Source organism: Carassius carassius, chromosome 9, assembly GCF_963082965.1.
Source record: "Carassius carassius chromosome 9, fCarCar2.1, whole genome shotgun sequence".
NCBI classification, from domain to species: domain Eukaryota; kingdom Metazoa; phylum Chordata; class Actinopteri; order Cypriniformes; family Cyprinidae; genus Carassius; species Carassius carassius.
Window position 1 is genome coordinate 23,121,983 of NC_081763.1, and position 19,520 is coordinate 23,141,502.

The 19,520-nt window shown below is 41.9% G+C and overlaps 1 protein-coding gene across 3 annotated transcripts in view; it reads left to right on the forward strand.

Annotated features, from left to right (window-relative positions):
• Positions 1-19,520, forward strand: part of LOC132149342 (voltage-dependent T-type calcium channel subunit alpha-1H-like) — a 106,895-nt gene that overhangs the window by 61,357 nt on the left and 26,018 nt on the right. For all 3 annotated transcript variants that reach the window (XM_059558501.1, XM_059558503.1, XM_059558502.1), the window contains exons 6-10: positions 3,025-3,184; positions 4,200-4,512; positions 6,632-6,724; positions 7,753-8,536; positions 14,839-15,194. In XM_059558501.1, coding sequence (XP_059414484.1) covers positions 3,025-3,184; positions 4,200-4,512; positions 6,632-6,724; positions 7,753-8,536; positions 14,839-15,194 — 1,706 coding nt within the window. The remainder of the gene's footprint in view (positions 1-3,024; positions 3,185-4,199; positions 4,513-6,631; positions 6,725-7,752; positions 8,537-14,838; positions 15,195-19,520) is intronic.

Here is a 19,520-nt window from a genome sequence, read left to right on the forward strand (position 1 = left end):
ACCAGTAGTGATAGGAAGTTCGGTTCTTTTCCGCGAACCGGTTCTTTCGGACAGTTCAATTCCATAAACAGGTAAAAAAAAACGGTTTACCAGTTCTTTTGCGCTCGACGTAATGATGTCATTGATGATGATTGCCCTTCATTCAAGCCTTCGGTTTACCCGCGCTCATAGCATTAGCATAGAATCAGTTCAGAATCAATCACCAAAAGAATCAGTTCAGTTCAGACGCTCTGTGTGTCGGTCTGCTTCACGCTGAATCACACATGCGCAGTATCATCAGCTCCTCGATTCTCGAATCGGACGCATCTGACAGAAACGGTTCTCGGTTCAGTGTACTGTTTATCTGAAAACCGATGCAACCGGTTCTTGACTCGAGAACGAGTCAATCGTTCATTCGTTATCTGACTCAGCTCGGTGTTCATCTTCAGTTCTCTCTTCACAGCAGTTCAGTCAGTGTACTGTTTGAGTACATTAATTACTCTGGGATATTGGGTTTTTTTTTAACTAAGAGGGAGTGTCAACCAAGTTAAATAAGTTAACAGCTTAAGTCATTTGTGGATTAATACGTATTGGAGACGCAAACCGCTTCAAACGATTCAGTTTGATTTGGTGAACTGGTTCAAGAAGAACCGGTTAAATCGAATGATTAGTTCGCGAACCAGACATCATTACACTGCAATGAACGTGCTCACAACAGACCCGGAAGAGAAGACAATGCTAAATAAAGTCGTTGTTGTTGTTATTTTTGGACCAAAATGTATTTTTGATGCTTCAACAAATTCTAACTGACCCTCTGATGTCACATGGACTACTTTGAAGATGTTTTTATTACCTTTCTGGACATGGACAGTATACCGTACATAGGTTTTCAATGGAGGGACAGAAAGCTCTCAGATTAAATCTAAAATATCTTAAACTGTGTTCCAAAGATGAACGATGGTCTTACGGGTTTGGAACGACATGAGGGTGGGTTATTAAAGGGATAGTTCACTTTCAAATAAAATTTTGATATGTTTTAGCTTACCTCAAGGACATCCAAGATGTAGGGTTCTTTGTTTCCTCAGTATTTCCCATTTTGATATTTTTAGGTCCAACCGTTCTTGTCTGTGACTCACATAATGGATGTCTATGGTCACCACCTCAAAGAGCATGCACAGCATGAGGAGTCAAAATTAAACAATTCCCCATCATAAGTATACATTGATGACCTAAGACACGAAACGAGCGGATTGTGTAAGAAAAGGAACAGTATTTATATAATTTTTACCTTTTGTACACAACCACGTCCAACTGATCTTAGTTCGCGAGTGCTTCCTGATGTGACGTGCGTGCGCGCTCTGGTTTTAGTCTGTGCAAGCTCGTAAAGCCCCGGATGTGATGTCTCGCGCATGCACATCACTCATTGTTTACCACACGCTACGCTTTCAATCTGCACTGTCTGAAATATAATGCAGTAATTGTAATAAATTAATGTTTATAATGCACCCTATAATCGTTGCGTTTATAATAAAAATACAACACATTACTCACTCTATTGACAGCGTGCCATTGGGTCCCTCTGGCATTGGACGTCGCCTCCAGTTTATACATGGCAAACTAAACACAACGTGCCAAACGCTGCGTCTCAACAGCGGAGAAAACTCAGGATCTTCAGTCAGGCAGGCGTGTGATGTGATACTGTTAATGTCCTCGTCGTCATCTTGTAGTTGTTCCATTCGTGACAACATATGCTCTCCACTTCTGTTGGCATCTCACAACACTTGCTACTAAAACACCACCAATTTTGAAGAGATCTCTGTCTCTGAGGCTAGAAGACGTGCTGCTGCAGCGGATCGCTCCTGAGCACTTGGTCTGTGTATTCTGTTTCAAATAAATATGGTTGTGAAAAATATGCAACGTTGTCTGTTGATATATGGAAATCGTCTTCCATTGCAATTTCCTGTACGTCTAAATATGTTTAGATCTTCACAGTGAAAGGTAATACTTCTGAAATCTGTGTAAACCATAGGCAGTAAGTGTAAATAATGAGTGATGTACACGCGCGAGAGATCGCTTCCGGCGCTTTCCGCGCTTACGCAGACTAAAGCCAGAGCGCGCACGCACGTCACATCAGGAAGCACTCGCGAACTCAGATCAGTTGGACGTGGTTGTGTACAAGAGGTAAAAACGATATAAATACTGTTCGTTTTCTTACACAATCCGCTCATTTCGTGTCTTAGGTCATCAATGTGTACTTATGATGGGGAATTGTTTAATTTTGACTCCTCTGTGCATGCTCTTTGAGGTGGTGACCATAGACATCCATTATGTGAGTCACAGACAAGAACGGTTAGACCTAAAAATATCAAAATGGGAAATACTGAGGAAACAGAGAAACCTACATCTTGGATGTCCTTGAGGTAAGCTAAAACATACCAAAATTTAATTTGAAAATGAACTATCCCTTTAATTTTTGGGTGAACTAACCCTTTAACATTTCAGCAGTATTGAACAATATGATATTATTTCTATGTTTGACTAGTTTGGGGAATTCCGTTGATCTAATATGTTTTTTAATGCAGTTTCAAGTAATTCACATTTCAGTATTCATCTCACATAACTGGAAAATATGTAGTTGTTTTTTTATAATGTTATAATGTAGTTTAGTGCTCCTTTAGTTATAAAAACATAAAAGTGTTCATATGGCAACAAGATATAATTTAATACAAATAAAATGGATTAAATCAAATGCATATTTGTTTTTCCCAATATTTACTGAAAATTCCCTTAAAAATATTATGAAAAAATGGTAGATTTTGAAACAAATACAAGACTGTTGTTGATCAACAATGATCTGTCGAGGTTGATAATCTTAAAATATTGTCTCATTAATTCATATACTGGTCTGTCAGCTATTTATACTGGTACTTTCAAAAATTAAGCATGTTATGGAAACCTGTTAAATCAATGTGAAAGCTTTATCAAATAAGCACACAACAGTTAAAATTGTGTTGCATCTGTTTCTTTTTTGTTTCTGTATTTCAGGTATGAGGATACTGGTGACTCTGCTTCTTGATACTCTGCCTATGTTAGGCAACGTCCTCCTCCTGTGCTTTTTTGTCTTCTTTATATTCGGCATTGTCGGGGTGCAGCTGTGGGCTGGTCTTCTTAGGAATCGGTGTTTCATGCCAGATAACGTGAAAGCGTAAGTACAGTCCTGCTCTTATCTAACTGCCAGCTTTTTTCCCCTCTTCTCCTCCTTTACCCCTCTCTCTGCTGGGAGCATGTCAGCGCTACCGATATGAACTGTTGCCAGAAGCAATGGCATTTCAGCCGATGACAGTCTTGTAAACTGAACATTTGTGACTGTATTCCCAAACTTTTTGTGGCTTCAGAGTTTTTGTTGTTCTAAACAATATGTTTAACCCTCACGTTCTGTTTTAAATTCAGTTACATTTTCTTGGGGGCTCCAGGTACTCCAATGGTGAAATTTCCCTTTAAAACATAATTCTGACATGATTCTAACCTGTTAGACAGATGGTTCAATGATGGGTAAGAGTTTCCATGATAAAGAAAAATAAACATCTTTTGCAAACTAGTTTAAAACATATTTGCCAAGCTTGAAGAAATGCACTATTTATATTGCTGTTGTTTTTGAAAAAAATTATACAATTTTTAAGTGTAAATGTTAAAATTAAGTGTTCCTGTGGCTCAATTGGTAGAGCATTGCGTTAGCAGCGCAAGGTTGTTGGTTCGATTCTCAGGGAACACGTTAGGTAAAAAATGTTAGCTTGAATGCACTGTAAGTTGCTTTGGATAAAAGCGTCTGCTAAATGCATGAATGTAAATTGAATGAAAAAATTTAATGTGGTGTAATCGTAATAAACTTGAATACATGCGAGTGTTTGCAACATTATTTTAAAAAAAGATATACACATTTAAAAAGATATTACGAATATAAGGAATTATTATTTCAGTGTTGGTGACTCAGAGTGGCACTACTTGACATTTTACAACCTGCACAAACCTTGCCTTGTCATAAAAGGTGAATTTATCTGATATTTTAAGAGAATGACTAACCTTGACACACAATTAGGGGTATGTACATGTTAAGATAAGGAAGATGCTGTGTGGCCTCTGAGCATATAATGTGTTATTTACAGTGTGTTTTAGTAAGTAAATGCCATATATTCCACATTGTTTTCCATGTGTTTCCACAGCCTTTATAATCTGTCACAAATGAGTCCGTACTACATGAATGAAGAAGGTGAGGACAACCCCTTCATCTGCTCCACCAATAAGGAGAATGGCATGCTGCGCTGTAGTCAGGTGCCCCCTTTCAAGGAGGGTGTCGAGTGCACTTTAAATGCATCTCCCCTGGGACATGCCTACTCTGGTCTGGATGGGACAAGCAACAGCAGCTGTGTTAACTGGAACCAGTATTACAGTGAGTGTAAACCCGGGGAGCTCAACCCTCACAAAGGGGCAGTGAACTTCGATAATATTGGATATGCCTGGATTGCAATATTCCAGGTAAGTTCCTCTTGGAATGGTGTTTTGTAATCCAGATCATTTCCACATCACTAATGGTTTTTTAGTTGAGTGCTTTGAGAATGGAAGTGCAGTAGGGAGCGTCATTATTCTTTTCCCTAAAGTTTTAGGTTTTCCCTAAAGTAAAGACCCTAGTTATTCCAAAGATAGATGAGGCTGAGACCTTTAGTACTCTATTTTCATTTTGAAAGGACAAAGTTTTGTTAAGCACGCTCCAACCACACCAAATAATGAATCTCCTCTGAGCAAATGTCTGTTTTAGTCATTTCTGCCACTTGGTCTGGGAAAGTGATGAGATTTTTCGATGGGAATGTGATATCTTATATCTCAGTCTGGAAATGAAACCAGAAAAGAAAAAGATTCCCATCGCATATTAACTTATGCGCTTTGGGCCCGTCGTATGGACACACAATGAGTCCTGGGCTACATTCTGCTTGAAATGAATGTCAGTCTCACTTGTCACATATTGTTTCTTCACATATTGGCACTTTTATGGCCTGATAAATTTGTTTTTAATTCCTTTTTATATATACTGTATCGTTGGTATATTTTTGTTAAAGTTGTTCCAGATCCAGACTTTCTGTCTTAAAAAATGACAATCCATTATAAAAATATAGCCTTTTAAAATTTGACTAATAATTAAACAATTACTGTGTGAAAACTGAAAAATTACTTTCTATACAAATCATTAGCCTTTTTCTCCACTGATAAAGTTAATGTACTTGGTGAGAAGCATGTTTGAAAAGAAATATGAGACATTGCATGTGAAGAAAATAAATTCAAATCAAGGTAAATTTAACTTCTAAGCAGAATATTTTTGTGAATCATTTCTGACTAGGTAATTTCTTTAAATTGATAAAAGTTTAAATTATTAGCTAATTGTGTGTATTTCAGATGCATAAAGTGCAAGCTATGACATTAACATTGGCCAGGAGATGTTCATTCTCAAAATGTTAAAATTGTCATTTCCATCATAGAATGCTATTAAACATACTGTAATGCATTCATTGAGGAGTGGTGGAAATGTCACTGTGATGGGTGTGTTCATGGCTTTCAGGAAACTTGACAAAAATGTCAGAATTATCCAGGGATGCTGGTTTGTTGGATATTGTTAGTGGACCAGTTAAACTAGTTAAGGTGTGAAAAATGTTTTAAGAGAGTTTTCTAAAATTCCAAAAGTGCTAGTAGTTGAAGAAACACCCAAATGAGGACATATTCAACAATATTAGTGCTGTTACCAGCAGTAACCTTTGATAGTCTGACAATCTATGTAATAAATTATGCAATATTTTAAAATTATGCTTGGTATGGCTGTATACACTATGTAAAAGGAGTCCATAACTTATGTAGAAATGTTTGTCTAGAAGTAGTTGCATTTACATAATGTAAACGTGGCTAAGTTATGAATTGGCTGTTTTAAAGCCAACTATAAGGAAGCACTGCGGAGATCAAAAAAGAAGATTCATGTTTTTGTTTTAATGTGAACAATTGAAATGTGTCTATTTTTTTTAAATGTGTCTATTTTTCTAGAAACAGACAATGTAATCTAGTAGACAGCATAGAAAAGAACTGAGGTTCAAACATAATTAAGGTCTAAAAAAAGGTCTAAATGATACAGCTGGATGAGAATGAAATGCAGTGCTGCAGGCGCAGAACTTCCAAAACAAATGACTCCATGCTAACATACTTAACCCTGCAGTACTATTTTAACTGCGATCAAACTAACAATCAGACCTCTGGCATTATTCTGTGCCATGAACTGTAAGACTTTCTGTTTACTGGAGAGTCTAGATCTGTTAAAACAATTCAAAACGAATCCCTAGATGATGGGAAGAAGCAGTACAGTTACAAGAGCTGTCAAATACTCTCTATTTAAGATAAAAATTTGAGAAGTCTTTGACCTGAGTGTTTAAACTAAGGTAATTTATTGATACTTTACCTCAGGTCAGGGTGAATTAGGATTGCTCTACATTTGAAGTGTTTAACTCAATTATCATTTATTATTAAAAAACCCGTAGAAAAACAATATGCTAAACTTGCAAGGCTTTTCACCCAGGCATTTCATCTTCAATTGATCTCAATTTCTCTTCTGTTTTTGCAGGTTATTACTTTGGAAGGATGGGTGGACATCATGTATTACGTTATGGATGCTCACTCCTTTTACAATTTTATATATTTTATATTGCTTATTATAGTAAGTATACTCTTAATTGAAAGCATTTCTTGTTTTCAGCCTTTTTCACACCACATACATGAGTAGAGCAAAGCAGCAGCATAACTGTAACAGCAGGCAACTACAACATGCAGTGTAATTCCTGTAAACTTTTGTTTTCAGGGTTAGGCATAATTCACTATTTAATTCAGTTCAAGAGTTTGAAATGAAGTGCTACATCCCTCAGGAAGCTGAATTTAAATTGGAATTACAGCAAGTGGAATTACTGAATTATAACAGTTGACAGTTGTGGCATTTGAGAAATTTAAACGTTCCTCAAGGCTGGTCTATACATTTGTTAAATATAAAGTAGTTTATGTAAATTAAGTAGGTGTAGGTGACAGTACAAGTAGATCTGAATGTCAATGTGCCATATTATTTGAAATTCAGTCATTTGAATTGAGAATGCCTTTTAAATTGCAGTTTTGTTCCTGAAGTTGAATTGAGCAGAATATATCAAAATATACACTACAAGAACTAAAAACTGAAACCTTAGGGTAGGTGCGTTTTTTTAAATTAATAGTTATATCCAACAAGGATGGATTAAATTGATTAAAACTGGCAGTAAAGACATTTATATTGTTGCAAAAGAAAAAATTAATGCTATTCTTTTGAACTTTATATTCGTCAAAGAATCGTGAAAAAAACACTTGGTTTTCACAAAAATATTAAGCAGCACAACTTTTTTTTACCATTGATGATAATAAGAAATGTTTCTTGTGCAGCAAATCAGCAAATTAATAATGATTTCTCAATGATCATATGACAATGAAGACTGGAGTAAAGATGCTTGAAATTCAGCTTTGCCACCACAGGAATAAATTACATTCTTAAAATGTATTAAAATAGAAATTTATATTGTAATAATAAAAAATTGTTAAACAATTTTACTGTTTTGTAGTGTACTGTATACAGTATGTGTCAACTACATGCACGGTGTAAAACTTGCATTAGAGATTCTTCAAAGACTTCTCATGTTGGTAAACTAAAGTGACTTTTGTGTATCTCAGGTGGGTTCCTTCTTCATGATCAACCTGTGCCTGGTTGTAATAGCAACCCAGTTTTCAGAAACAAAGCAGCGTGAGAACCAGCTGATGCAGGAGCAGCGAGCTCGTTACCTCTCCAATGACAGCACCCTCGCCAGCTACTCTGAGCCGGGGAGCTGCTACGAGGAGATGCTCAGGTACATCAGCCACCTGTACCGCAAGGTGAAGCGCCGCGCTTCCCGCATCTACAACAGCTGGCAGAACAAACGCAAAAAGAAGGTGAACCCCAACAGCAGGTTGAGTGGGGGGGGAGCAGGATGCTGCGGCGGGGGGGCCAATGGTCACAGCAGACACAGGGGTGGCGGACACTGGCTTCGGTCCATACACAGTCTCATCCAGCAGCACCAACGACAGCACTGTCACCTCAGTAATGGCAGCCCCAGTCCTGTGACCGCTACAGGGCCCGGCGAGGCTCTGGAAATGAGGTCCATCATAACAGGGTCACAACTGCCCGCGTCCTCACAGCCAACCGCCATGCACAATATTTCTTCCAGGACTCAGTCAGTGCAAAGCATTTATCAAAGTGACTTTCTGGAGGCCCCGCAAGGGCGAACTAGCACTGCGGTGGGCTTGCCGGCACTCGGGCGACTAAACGGGGGGATGAATTATCCGACCATCTTGCCCTCCCTTATTTGCAGCTACACAGGCAGCACTTCTGCAGAAAAAGGAAGAGAGGAGTCAGATTCAAATACAGGGTGTGATGCGATGGATCCTTTTGAGAAGCTGCACCAGCTCATGGGAGAACATAGTGAGTTTTTCATAGCCATTGTTTCCACTTTGAATCAGGTCCAGTTGTAGTCACCTCACATAACCTGTTTTAGGATAATGAAAAGCATTCTGAGAAGGGGTTGTTATGCAGCCCCTTACCAATGTGACAGAAAATCAATACTTCAAATGTTAAAGTCATTAACACAATCTTTATAGAAGTAAGGCGACTGCCAGCACACCACTATGCCAACAGTCGATTCCTCTTGTCGGACGGATAGGTAGAAAGCTTAATATGTCATGGGAGGAGAAAATTGCTTGGTTTTCAGTGATTTAGTCTGCTGGGGCTTCTAGTAAAGCAGTAACCAGTAACTCAAATATAAGAATCCTTGTTCTAAACCCATTTAACACTCAAGCCAGTTTTCATTTCTATATCAGTCTGTTGCAGAATGACTGTTTGTGGATTTCTGTCAACAGGAATATGTATCGCATGTTTACTTCAAATTCACTGCCTGTGCCAACAGTAATTTTTGACTGCAGCTTGAGTCACCTCCACTTCAGTGCATTACCACAGTCTAAAGTGGGCCACTGTGTATGATTACATTCTCAGGCAACACATTAGTATAAGAGTACAGCCACAGACATCCTCTGATTAGACCAAATAGTTTTATTTAAGATTGTGAGATCATAAGACCTAGAGAAGGTGAAGCACTTGAACAGAATACATAGAGCTCTGTCTATTTTTCATGAACATGGCTAGAGAATTAAAATAATAGACTAATAAACTAGCGAAGTAGCTGGTTCCTCTTCAGGAACTCGAGCTGCGTCGAGAACGTTTGGGGAACACGTCCAGCGTGACGTCTCTGAATAATGTGTATAATCAGTCCAAAGGAAGGGCGAGACGTCATAGGCGGGTGACGTCAGAGACCAGGAAGCATAAAGCATGAGCGGCAAAGCCGGAAGTCAGCCTTGTGTCTTCAGCAAGCGCTCTGTGTGTGTGTGTCAGTCACTATCTGTTTGTGAGTCTTATTTAGTGTCGTTTGTCCACTGATAAACTCCATTGTCAAAGCTTCAATCAAGAGAAGTTTTGGGCGAGAGCAGGCAGCGTTCAGGCTGTGTTCAGGCCCTGCCAAAAAAAAAAAAAAGGTAGGGACACACGCAGCTCGTGTGTTGTCTGCTTGAGAGTGAAGCGCGCAGTGTCAGCTCTCAAGGGAGTTGACGGCTGCGATGCGAGCCTTTGCTTCACTCTCAGAAGGCTCTCTTTGAAGAGAGAGCTTTCACTGGCATTTCTCGCGGTGCCAGCCCCGCTTTTGTCGAGGAAAAAACATAGCGGTGGTTGTGCTCGTGGGATTCGCTTTCGGATCTGCTGGAAGGAATGTAAGACGGGTCTTTTCAAGTCCCTATCTTCTTTCTTAGCCACCAGATCCGGCGCCTGCTCTCGGGGGTTCGGAAGCCCACATTTGCGGTACTTTCTCCCCGATGAGAGGGCGCGACGCACTGCCTGTCTTTCTCAGAGGAGATTGATATGGAAAGGCGTCGATGAGCTCGCCAGTTGTTCAAGCACCAGTTACACACGCATATTATGCCTAATATTATAATAAGCAGCATTAATGAGGAGTGGAGCTCACGCAGTCGGCTCTCGGGGGGCTGATTGTGCTTTTCTCGCTCTTAAGCGCTCCGCTCTCGGCGGGCACGCTCCGAGGAGTGTGTCCGTGCATGCGATCTTGCAGTTGCGGTCGCGCTGGGGCTGATGCACGGCGGCGACCGCGATGGCGGGAATCGCACATGATCTGGTGAACGGGTTGGAGATGGCTCGTCCTATCTCCACCCGTGTTTACTAGATCTAGAGCTCGTTCTCGAGGATTGGAAAACCAGCAAGGCTTGGAAACCAGCGCTGTGGTTTTTCGCCCTCTGAGACAGCTCGCTGCTGCTGTTGCATGCTCTCTCGTCGGGCACGCTATGAGGAGTGTATCCGTGCATGCAATCTTGCGGTTGCGGTCGCGCTGGGGCTGATGCACGGCGGCGACCGCGATAGCGGGAATCGCACATGATCTGGCGAACGGGTTGGAGACGGCTCGTCCTATCTCCACCCATGTTCACTAGATCTAGAGCTCGGTCTCGAGGCTTGAAAACCCGTGCTGTAGTTTCTTCGTCCTCAGAGGCAGAGCTCGCTGCAGCATTCGTCTTTCTCTGAGGAGATTGATGCTGTCTGTGTGACTGAGTAGCATATATATATATATATAAAAAAAATATATATAGAACATGCACGCTGCCGAGGCAACGCGTGTATTACATTGTTTCATCTTTATGTGAGGTTTTTTTTTTTACACCAGACAGTGTTGACTCGTCTGGTTGTTGACTACTATATATTAATATTTATCTGACTATGTGAAGTTAGATGTGCAGGGGCTCTAGGGATGTAATTTCTTATGTGAGAACACGTGTGTACCGCTCTTCCTCTGAGGAGGTTGAGGCGGTCAGGGGCTGCTGGGCGGAGCAGTCCCAACCATGTTCCAGCCCCTCGTGCCGGGGGTGTCACTTTAGAGTCAGAGTGGCGCTCCCAGGCCGAAGGCTTCTAGTGGAAAGCAGTTCTACGGACCGTTGTTTTCGCTGGATAGCCTAAATCATAACGTCCTGACGCGTAAGGCCTAGGACGTTTTGAGGGCCAGCTCCCTCTGGGGAAGAGTGGTGTACACCGCATTACACGGTGCCCATCTCTCCTCAGTGCCCTCAGGAGATCGATCTGCCAACCCTGCCGGTGTTCCAGGGCGCAGCGGTCTCCAGCGAGCGCTTCTCTCAGTTACCGCCCGGAAACGTAGCGGTGCTGAGAGGCTCGCTACCTCTACGGAGGTATCTAGAGCAGCTAGTATGGTCGTCCCCTGCTGGTCTGCCGCTTCAGGACAACGAGCTTGTGACTCTAGGCACACCAGAGGCCAGTCTCGCTAGACTGGTTCCCTTAGGAGGTCACATGGCAGTGTGGGAGCCCCTGCCAAGTGTACTTCATGGGGTCCTGCCCCGAGCAGGCTCTGGTCTAGTCTTCCTAGCAGACGACGTGGGTCTGAGGCACGTCGTTTTTAGGAGACTTCAGCTACGAGAGTCCTGAGGCTGCGGCTCAGGACCTTGAAGGGCAGGCCCCTCTGGGGAAGAGCGGTGTACACCACATTACACGGTGCCCGTCTCTCCTCAGTGCCCTCAGGAGATCGATCTGCCAACCCTGCCGGTGTTCCAGGGCGTAGCGGTCTCCAGCGAGCGCTTCTCTCAGTTACTGCCCGGAAACGTAGCGGTGCTAAGAGGCTCGTGACCTCCTGGGAGGTTTTCAGAGCAGCTAGCTTGGCTGTCTCAGTGGGTCCTGCACACTGTAGTGAGAGGCCACAGAATCGAGTTCTGGTAGGCCCCAAGCAGGCTCTGGTAATGGAACAGAAGTAGACTCTCTCTGAGGACGGAGACCATCGATGTGGTCCCTCCTTGGGTTGCAGAGTCCGGTCCTACAGCTGGTACTTCACTGTTCCAAGGAAGGATGAGGTGTTGTGTCCTTTTCTAGATCTGCGCTTTTTGAACCTCTCAGTCAGGGGACTGAAGTTTAGCACGCCTGCACAGGCCAAGTCCAAGGACTGGTGTGTCACGATCTATCAAAAGATGCACTTATCTCCATCCTTCTTCATCGGAAGTTCCTGAGGTTTGCTTTTGGGGGCAAAAGCCTACCAATACGGATCTTCCTCTGGCTTTGCACTCTCACCCCACACTTTCACGACTCAACCACATTGACGATTGGTTGATATCAGCTCAATCTGAGCAGATGACGGTTCTGCACCGAGATGTCGTTCTCGCTCACATGAAAGAGCTGGGGTTAAGACTTAACGCCAAGAAAAGTGTGCTTTCTCCAGTTCAGAGAACCACTTATCTGGGCATGGTGTGGGATTCGACCACGATGCAGGCACGTATGTCACCTGCTCGGATCGAGTCGATCCTCACTGCAGTCACGAGAGTGAGAGAAGGCCGGTCACTCACTGTCAAGCAGTCACAGAGATTGCTGGGTCTGATGGCAGCTGCGTCTAACGTGAATACTTTTGGCCTGCTGTACATGAGACCCCTACAGTGGTGGTTCGAGACCAAGGGGTTCTCCCTGAAGGGAAACCCACTTCGCATGCTAAAGGTCACGCGGCGCTGCCTACGTGCCTTGAATATGTGGAGGAAGCCTTGGTTCTTGTCTCAGGGCCCGGTGCTGGGAGCTCCTTGTCGCCGCGGGATGCTAGCGACAGATGCGTCCCTCACCGGCTGGGGAAAGTTCATGAGTGGCCACCCTGCCCGCGGTCTGTGGAGTGGTCGCCATCTGACATGGCACATCAACTGCCTGGAGATGCTGGCCGTGCTTCGTGCACTTCGTTATTTCTCCCAGACCTAAGAGGTCACCATATGTTGGTGTTCACCAACAACACAGCGGTGGTCTCTTACATCAACCACTAAGGAGGTCTGCACTCACGCCATTTATACAAATAGCGTACCAGATCCTTGTGTGGGCCCAGGACGAATTCCTCTCGCTCAGAGCAGTTCACATTCCTGGGCATCTTAATATGGGAGCAGACATCCTGTTGAAGCAGGGGCCAAGGCCCGGGGAATAGCGGCTTCACACCAAGGTGATGAAGCAGAGTTGGAGAGTTGGGCCAGACTCGGGTGGATCTGTTTGCGACTCGAGACACATCGCACTGTCCCCTCTGGCTTCCTCTGACTTATCCAGCTCCATTGGGGCTGGACACCATGGTACAGACATGGTCGAGGCTTCATCTGTACATTTTCCCCCGATTGCTCTGCTCTCAGGAGTTCTGGAGAGAGTGCGCCGGGACGGAGTCCGGCTGCTGTTAGTAGCCCCGTTCTGGACAGTCCGGGTATGGTTCCTGGGCCTGATTTCTCTTTTTGACGGCACTCCATGGGAGGTACCCGTCAGGAGAGATCTCCTCTCGCAGGCGGAGGGTGCGCCCCCGCATGGAGCTTAGAGGCTGTAGGTGCTGTCTCTGAGGAGGCACAACTCTTAGCTTCCGGTCTCTCAACCAAGGTTGTAAGACCGTTCTCCAATCCAGAGCTCCCTCATTGAGGAAACTGTATGCCTTGAAGTGGAAGCCTTTCACTTCTTGCTGCGGAGACCGCCAGCTCGACCCAGTTAACTGCCCGTATGGTACAGTGCTGGAGTTCCTGCAGGCTCTCCACAGGGTTGACCCACTCCACCATGAAGGTCCATGTGGCGGCCATGGTGGCCTACCGCGCCCCTCTCGGTGGCCAGTCAGTGGGCAGAAACCGTCTGGTTACATGTTTCCTCCATGGTGCCCTGAGGCTGAGGCCTCTGGCCAGAAGAAGCATATGCTAAGCGGTGATCAGGATGTTATCCTAAGCCTCGAGTCCTCTGATCTCCCCTCTCCTGGGGGTCAAGACTCACTCCTTCTGAAGTTTGGCCATTGGACGGGTTGTCCCCGAATTCTGTCAGGCTCCTTCTCTTGCTTTAGCTGTGCTCTTCCACACTAGGCAGAGATTTGAAAGTCTGGCAGCGTGGGCATTCTCGTTCCCCAAACGTTCTCGACGCAGCTCGAGTTCCTGAAGAGGAACGTCTAAGGTTACGTATGTAACCCTGGTTCCTCGAAGGAACGAGACGCTGCGTCGCAGTGCCACACTTCCGGCATCTCTGGCTGCCACTTGCTTCATCCTTTGAGGCTGACTTCCGGCTTTGCCGCTCATGCTTTATGCTTCCTGGTGTCTGACGTCACCCGCCTATGACGTCTCGCCCTTCCTTTGGACTGATTATACACATTATTCAGAGACGTCACGCTGGACACGTTCCCCAAACGTTCTCGACGCAGCGTCTCGTTCCTTCGAGGAACCAGGGTTACATACGTAACCTTAGACGTTTTTATTGGCTTGCCTGATCTAATTGAACTAATAAGGTGTGTTATAATTCTAATAAACATTAAGTTGATTGTGGGGTCTATTGATGTTTGAGTTAGAAGTTAGGTGGATTAAATCACGTGAATGATTTACACATCGTGCAGAGAGATGTCTTCGATCCATAAGGAAGCAATGTGCAAGAGAATCAGGCAGATCAGTGATCATTGTTGGGGAATGTTCCTTTTAAAAGCAAAATGATTACTAATTATGTTACATTGTTATTTTTTATGCAAAAGTACCATTTGGAAAATGTTTCATTAACATTTTGATTTAAAATAAATAAGTGTAAGATATGACATCTGTGCAACTAATTTATTTAAAAACAAATGCAATACTTTATTTGTGTTTCCTAAATGCATTGAAAAGCATTAAATGAAATTATTGAATGCTTGCATTTTTTTCCATGTACTGTAGGCCACAGTCATGTGCTGCTGCAGATGGCTGGTGTGGTGCCCAGTCCGTTGCTTCTTGAGCTCCTGAACTGCCCGTATTGTGCAAGGGCCCTGGAGACCATGGATGTGGAGCATTGTGATTCAGACTACTCCAGATCAGAAGGGGACGTGGTGTATGAATTCTCCCATGAAGCAGAGTTCAAACCCTGTCGTGCATCCCATCATAAAATCCTGGAGGAGCGCAACCGCCTGGCTCAGTACTGGGATGACTTCCGGGACAGATTGATACACATAGTGGATAGCAAATACTTTAATCGTGGAATTATGATTGCCATCCTCATCAACACCTTGAGTATGGGGATTGAATACCATGAGCAGGTGAGTGCATGAATAGCATGATTTTTCAAAACAATCCATGTGTTTTTCATCTGATACTGTCGGACAAGACTTCAGTTACTTCAGTATTGATTGGTGGTCAGGAAAAACAAAAGGATGGTTGTTACAATCACTGTTTGTAAGGAAACAAAGCTCACTGGCAATACAGGTGGTTCTCAATAGATTAGAATGTTGTGGAAAAGTTCATTTATTTCAGTAATTCAACTCAAAATGTGAAACTTGTGTATTAAATAAATTCAATGCACACAGACTGAAGTAGTTTAAGTCTTTGGTTATTTTAATTGTGATGATTTTGGCTCACATTTAACAAAAATCCACCAATTCATCTCAACAAATTAGAATACTTCATAAGACCAATAAAAAAAAACATGTTTATTGAACTGTTGGCCATCTGGAAAGTATGTTCATTTACTCATTTACTGTACATGTACTCAATACTTGGTAGGGGCTCCTTTTGCTTTAATTAATGCCTCAATTCGGCGTGGCATGGAGGTGATCAGTTTGTGGCACAGCTGAGGTGTTATGGAAGCCCAGGTTTCTTTGACAGTGGCCTTCAGCTCATCTGCATTGTTTGGTCTCTTGTTTCTCATTTTCCTCTTGACAATACCCCGTAGATTCTCTATGAGGTTCAGGTCTGGTGAGTTTGTTGGCCAGTCAAGCACATCTACACCTTGGTCATTTAACCAACTTTTGGTGCTTTTGGCAGTGTGTGGGCAGGTGCTAAATCCTGCTGGAAAATGGAATCAGCATCTTCAAAAAGCTGACACAGATAAGACGCTTCAGGAGTGGCTTAACAAGAGGAATATGACAACTGTAGCCAAATTCCTTGACACGTCTGTGTGTGGTGGCTCTTGATACCTTGACCCCAGCCTCAGTCCATTCCTTGTGAAGTTCACTCAAATTCTTGAATCGACTTTGCTTGACAATCCTCATAAGGCTGAATTTCTCTCGGTTGGTTGTGCATCTTTTTCTTCCACACTTTTTCCTTCGACTCAACTTTCTGTTAACATGCTTTGATACAGCACTCTGTGAACAGCCAGCTTCTTTGGCTATGCATGTTTGTGACTTACCCTCTTTGTAAAGGGTGTCAATAGCCGCGTTTCCACTGTCGGGCCAAAAGCGGCGTGCTAGTGCATGCCAGGGCCAGTCGTGTTTCCACTGTCACTTCCGGGGCTTGATCGTGCCTCGTCGGTGCTTCACAATCGTGTATTTATTTAGTAACATATTTTATCTGTCATAAGTCTCGTCTTGAGAGTTTAGCTCCGCATAGCCTATGTCATAAAAATATAATAGCCTAATGTTTTTTGTTCGGGAGCTTTTATAAAAATATAGAAATGTGATGTATATAGGCTATTGTGACTTCAAATAAACAGAAACAGACTCGACTGAAGAGCAGGCTATGTTCATAACGCTTTATTTCTGTGTGACTAATTTTCAATCCTGATAAATTATTTCATTATGATCAATGACTTATAGTAAAACATCAATGCTTTTGGATTTAAATGTTTAACAAAGCATGCAAGCAAATGGCCGCTTTTATCGTGTTCGTTTTGTGTTTGTGCTAGTTCCAGTGACTTATTTCTCATTAGTTTTCTTATAACTTCTTTTTGTTGGTGAAATGATGGGGTTGCATGATGTTGTTCCCGAGAGGCGTGTAAAGGACGGGTTTTAGTGAAGCGCAACGGAGCTTCAGGCCTGACGGTGGAAACGCAGAGCTATTTTGGCCTCAGTGCTACAGGTCTGAACCTATTAGCCCCGCCCAGCCTGTTTTAAGCCATGGCTCGCACTGGCCAGACAGTGGAAAAGCGGCTAATGATTGTCTTCTGGACAATTGTCAGCTTAGCAGTCTTCCCCATGATTGTGTAGCATAGTGAACCAAACTAAGAGACCATTTTGAAGGCTCAGGAAACCTTTGCAGGTGTTTTGAGTTGATTAGCTGATTGGCATGTCACCATATTCTAATTTGTTGTGATAGTGAATTGGTGGGTTTTGGTTAAATTAAAAGAACCAAAAACTAAAAGTACTACAGTCTGTGTGTATTGAATTTATTTAATACACAAGTTTCACAATTTGAGTTGAATTACTGAAATAAATGAACTTTTCCACGACATTCTAATTTATTGAGAAGCACCTGTATATCATAACATATTCCTCATCAGAATTTCATTGGTGGCATGTGCTGGGATTAGCTTGCTATTTCTTTTTCATTCATAAACAGTAATGAAAATTCATAGCCTTTTTGGCGAACAGATCTCCTGGTTATATAACTGTGATGTGTTACAGTGCCTCAGACTGCACTTCCATCTTTCATGGCCGTGTTGTTTTAAGTTGCAAAGTTTAGCCAATTTAGTCAATCTGATAGAGGTCTCACTGTAAGGAATGTGTGCGTTGTGTGTGTGTGTGTGTTTGCATGTTTTTGTGACATATCAGGACACAACTTTGTATAATGACATGGGTATGACACAGGTATTACAAGGAGAGGGTGACTTATGAGGACATAACCCATGTCCCCATTTTTCAAAATGCTTATAAACCATATAGAATTAGGTTTTTTTGAGAAAGTAAAAATGCACACAGAGTTTCCTGTGAGGGTTAGAGTTAGGTGTAGGGTTGGTGAAGGGCGATAGAATATACAGTTTGTACAGTATAAAAACCATTACGCCTATGGGATGTCCCCACTTTTCACAAAAAAAAAACTTGTGTGTGTGTGTGTGTGTATGTGTGTGTGTGTGTTTGTGCGCACGCGTGTGTGTGTGTGTGTGTGTGTGTTAATGCTTGATATCATATAAAGTGGTGCTGGTATTATGTAGAGGATAATATTAAAGAACCGAGTCTTGTGTATAAACTGAATACCTTTTATGAGGGAAAATTAAACATTTACTGACATTGCTGTATAATAAATAGAATAAATACTCAATCTTGGATTAATAAAATGGCCTACTTCCAGGGTTTCAGACAGTTTACTCAACGGGTTACAAATGACTTCATCTTGGAAGTATCAGGAATAGCTGGCAATTTAAAAAAAAACAATTGTATACCCATTTGTTTTTTTACTTTTTTAGCTTTTTTATTCAAAGTGTATAAATTGTATAAATTTTTTAGAAGTTATATATAAAATGTATACATTTCTAGCTGTAGAATTGTAAAGTATTACTATCTATAAACCTACTTAATTATTAATTAAATAATTTTATTGTTCATTCATTGATATACAGTTGTGCCCAATAATATTGACACCCTTGGTAAATATGATCAATGATATTTCCCCCCATTTTAAATTCTTATTATCCAATGAAAGGATACATTTTTGTGAATTTTTTTAATAAAAAATCTAAAGTATTAACAATGCAGATGAATTTTCACAGCCTTATTTGATCATATTTACCAAGGGTGCCAATATTTTTGGGCACCACTGTAATTATAAATATATTTTTTAACATTCCAAAATTGTTTTTTGGAATTTCCAGGACAGGAACAAAAAAAATTGTCTCAACTATGCCAGAAAAAATCGTGCTCAATGTAAATTATATTAGATTAAATTACACTCAACCTTTTATCCTACATTTAATTATGTGATTATATATGATTGATTGGTTGCTCTTTGACTAAAGCATAGCTCGTTGAATACAAGTGGTGAAAATAGCTAGCAGACACTTGTTATGGTGATTTTGGGATTTGGAGACCTCTTTGCAGTGCCTTTTGAGGTGAAACTGCTTCTCTAGGTGGAAGAGCTTGTTATTGTGTTGGCACTGTCAGTTCTGTGGGTGAGGTTTGCAGAACTCCTGTAAACAGTGTTTTTGAGTTATGGTTATACTTTTAAGTATGTCTGATGGTTTTATGCATCTATTCATGATGCTGCTTGCTTGTTGGTGAGTGTTTCATTATATGTTTATTCACTGTAAATGTGTTTCCCGTTTGAAATTGTTGTCAGCGTGTCACAAATACGGTCCTTTATGGAAAGCTGTGTCCATTTCAGAGTAAAACAAAAAGGATATTGCAACTTTATATATCACAACTGAAACTTTATTTAATTCTCATTTTTACTTTATTTCTTGATATTGCAACAAAAAAAATCCCATTGTAGCTTTATATCTCATAATATGACTTTTCTCAAAATGTGACTTTATATATCACAATATTAATTTAAGTTTTGTGACTTTGTTTCTTTCAGTTACTTTTTTCATTGTTTCCTTTGAGGTGGAAACAGGCTTTCATCGTCCACACGCACTAATGTCTGGTTGTGGTACTTTTCAATACAGTACAGCACGGTACATTTCGGGATAGTACACCCTGATCCGGTGTCAACTG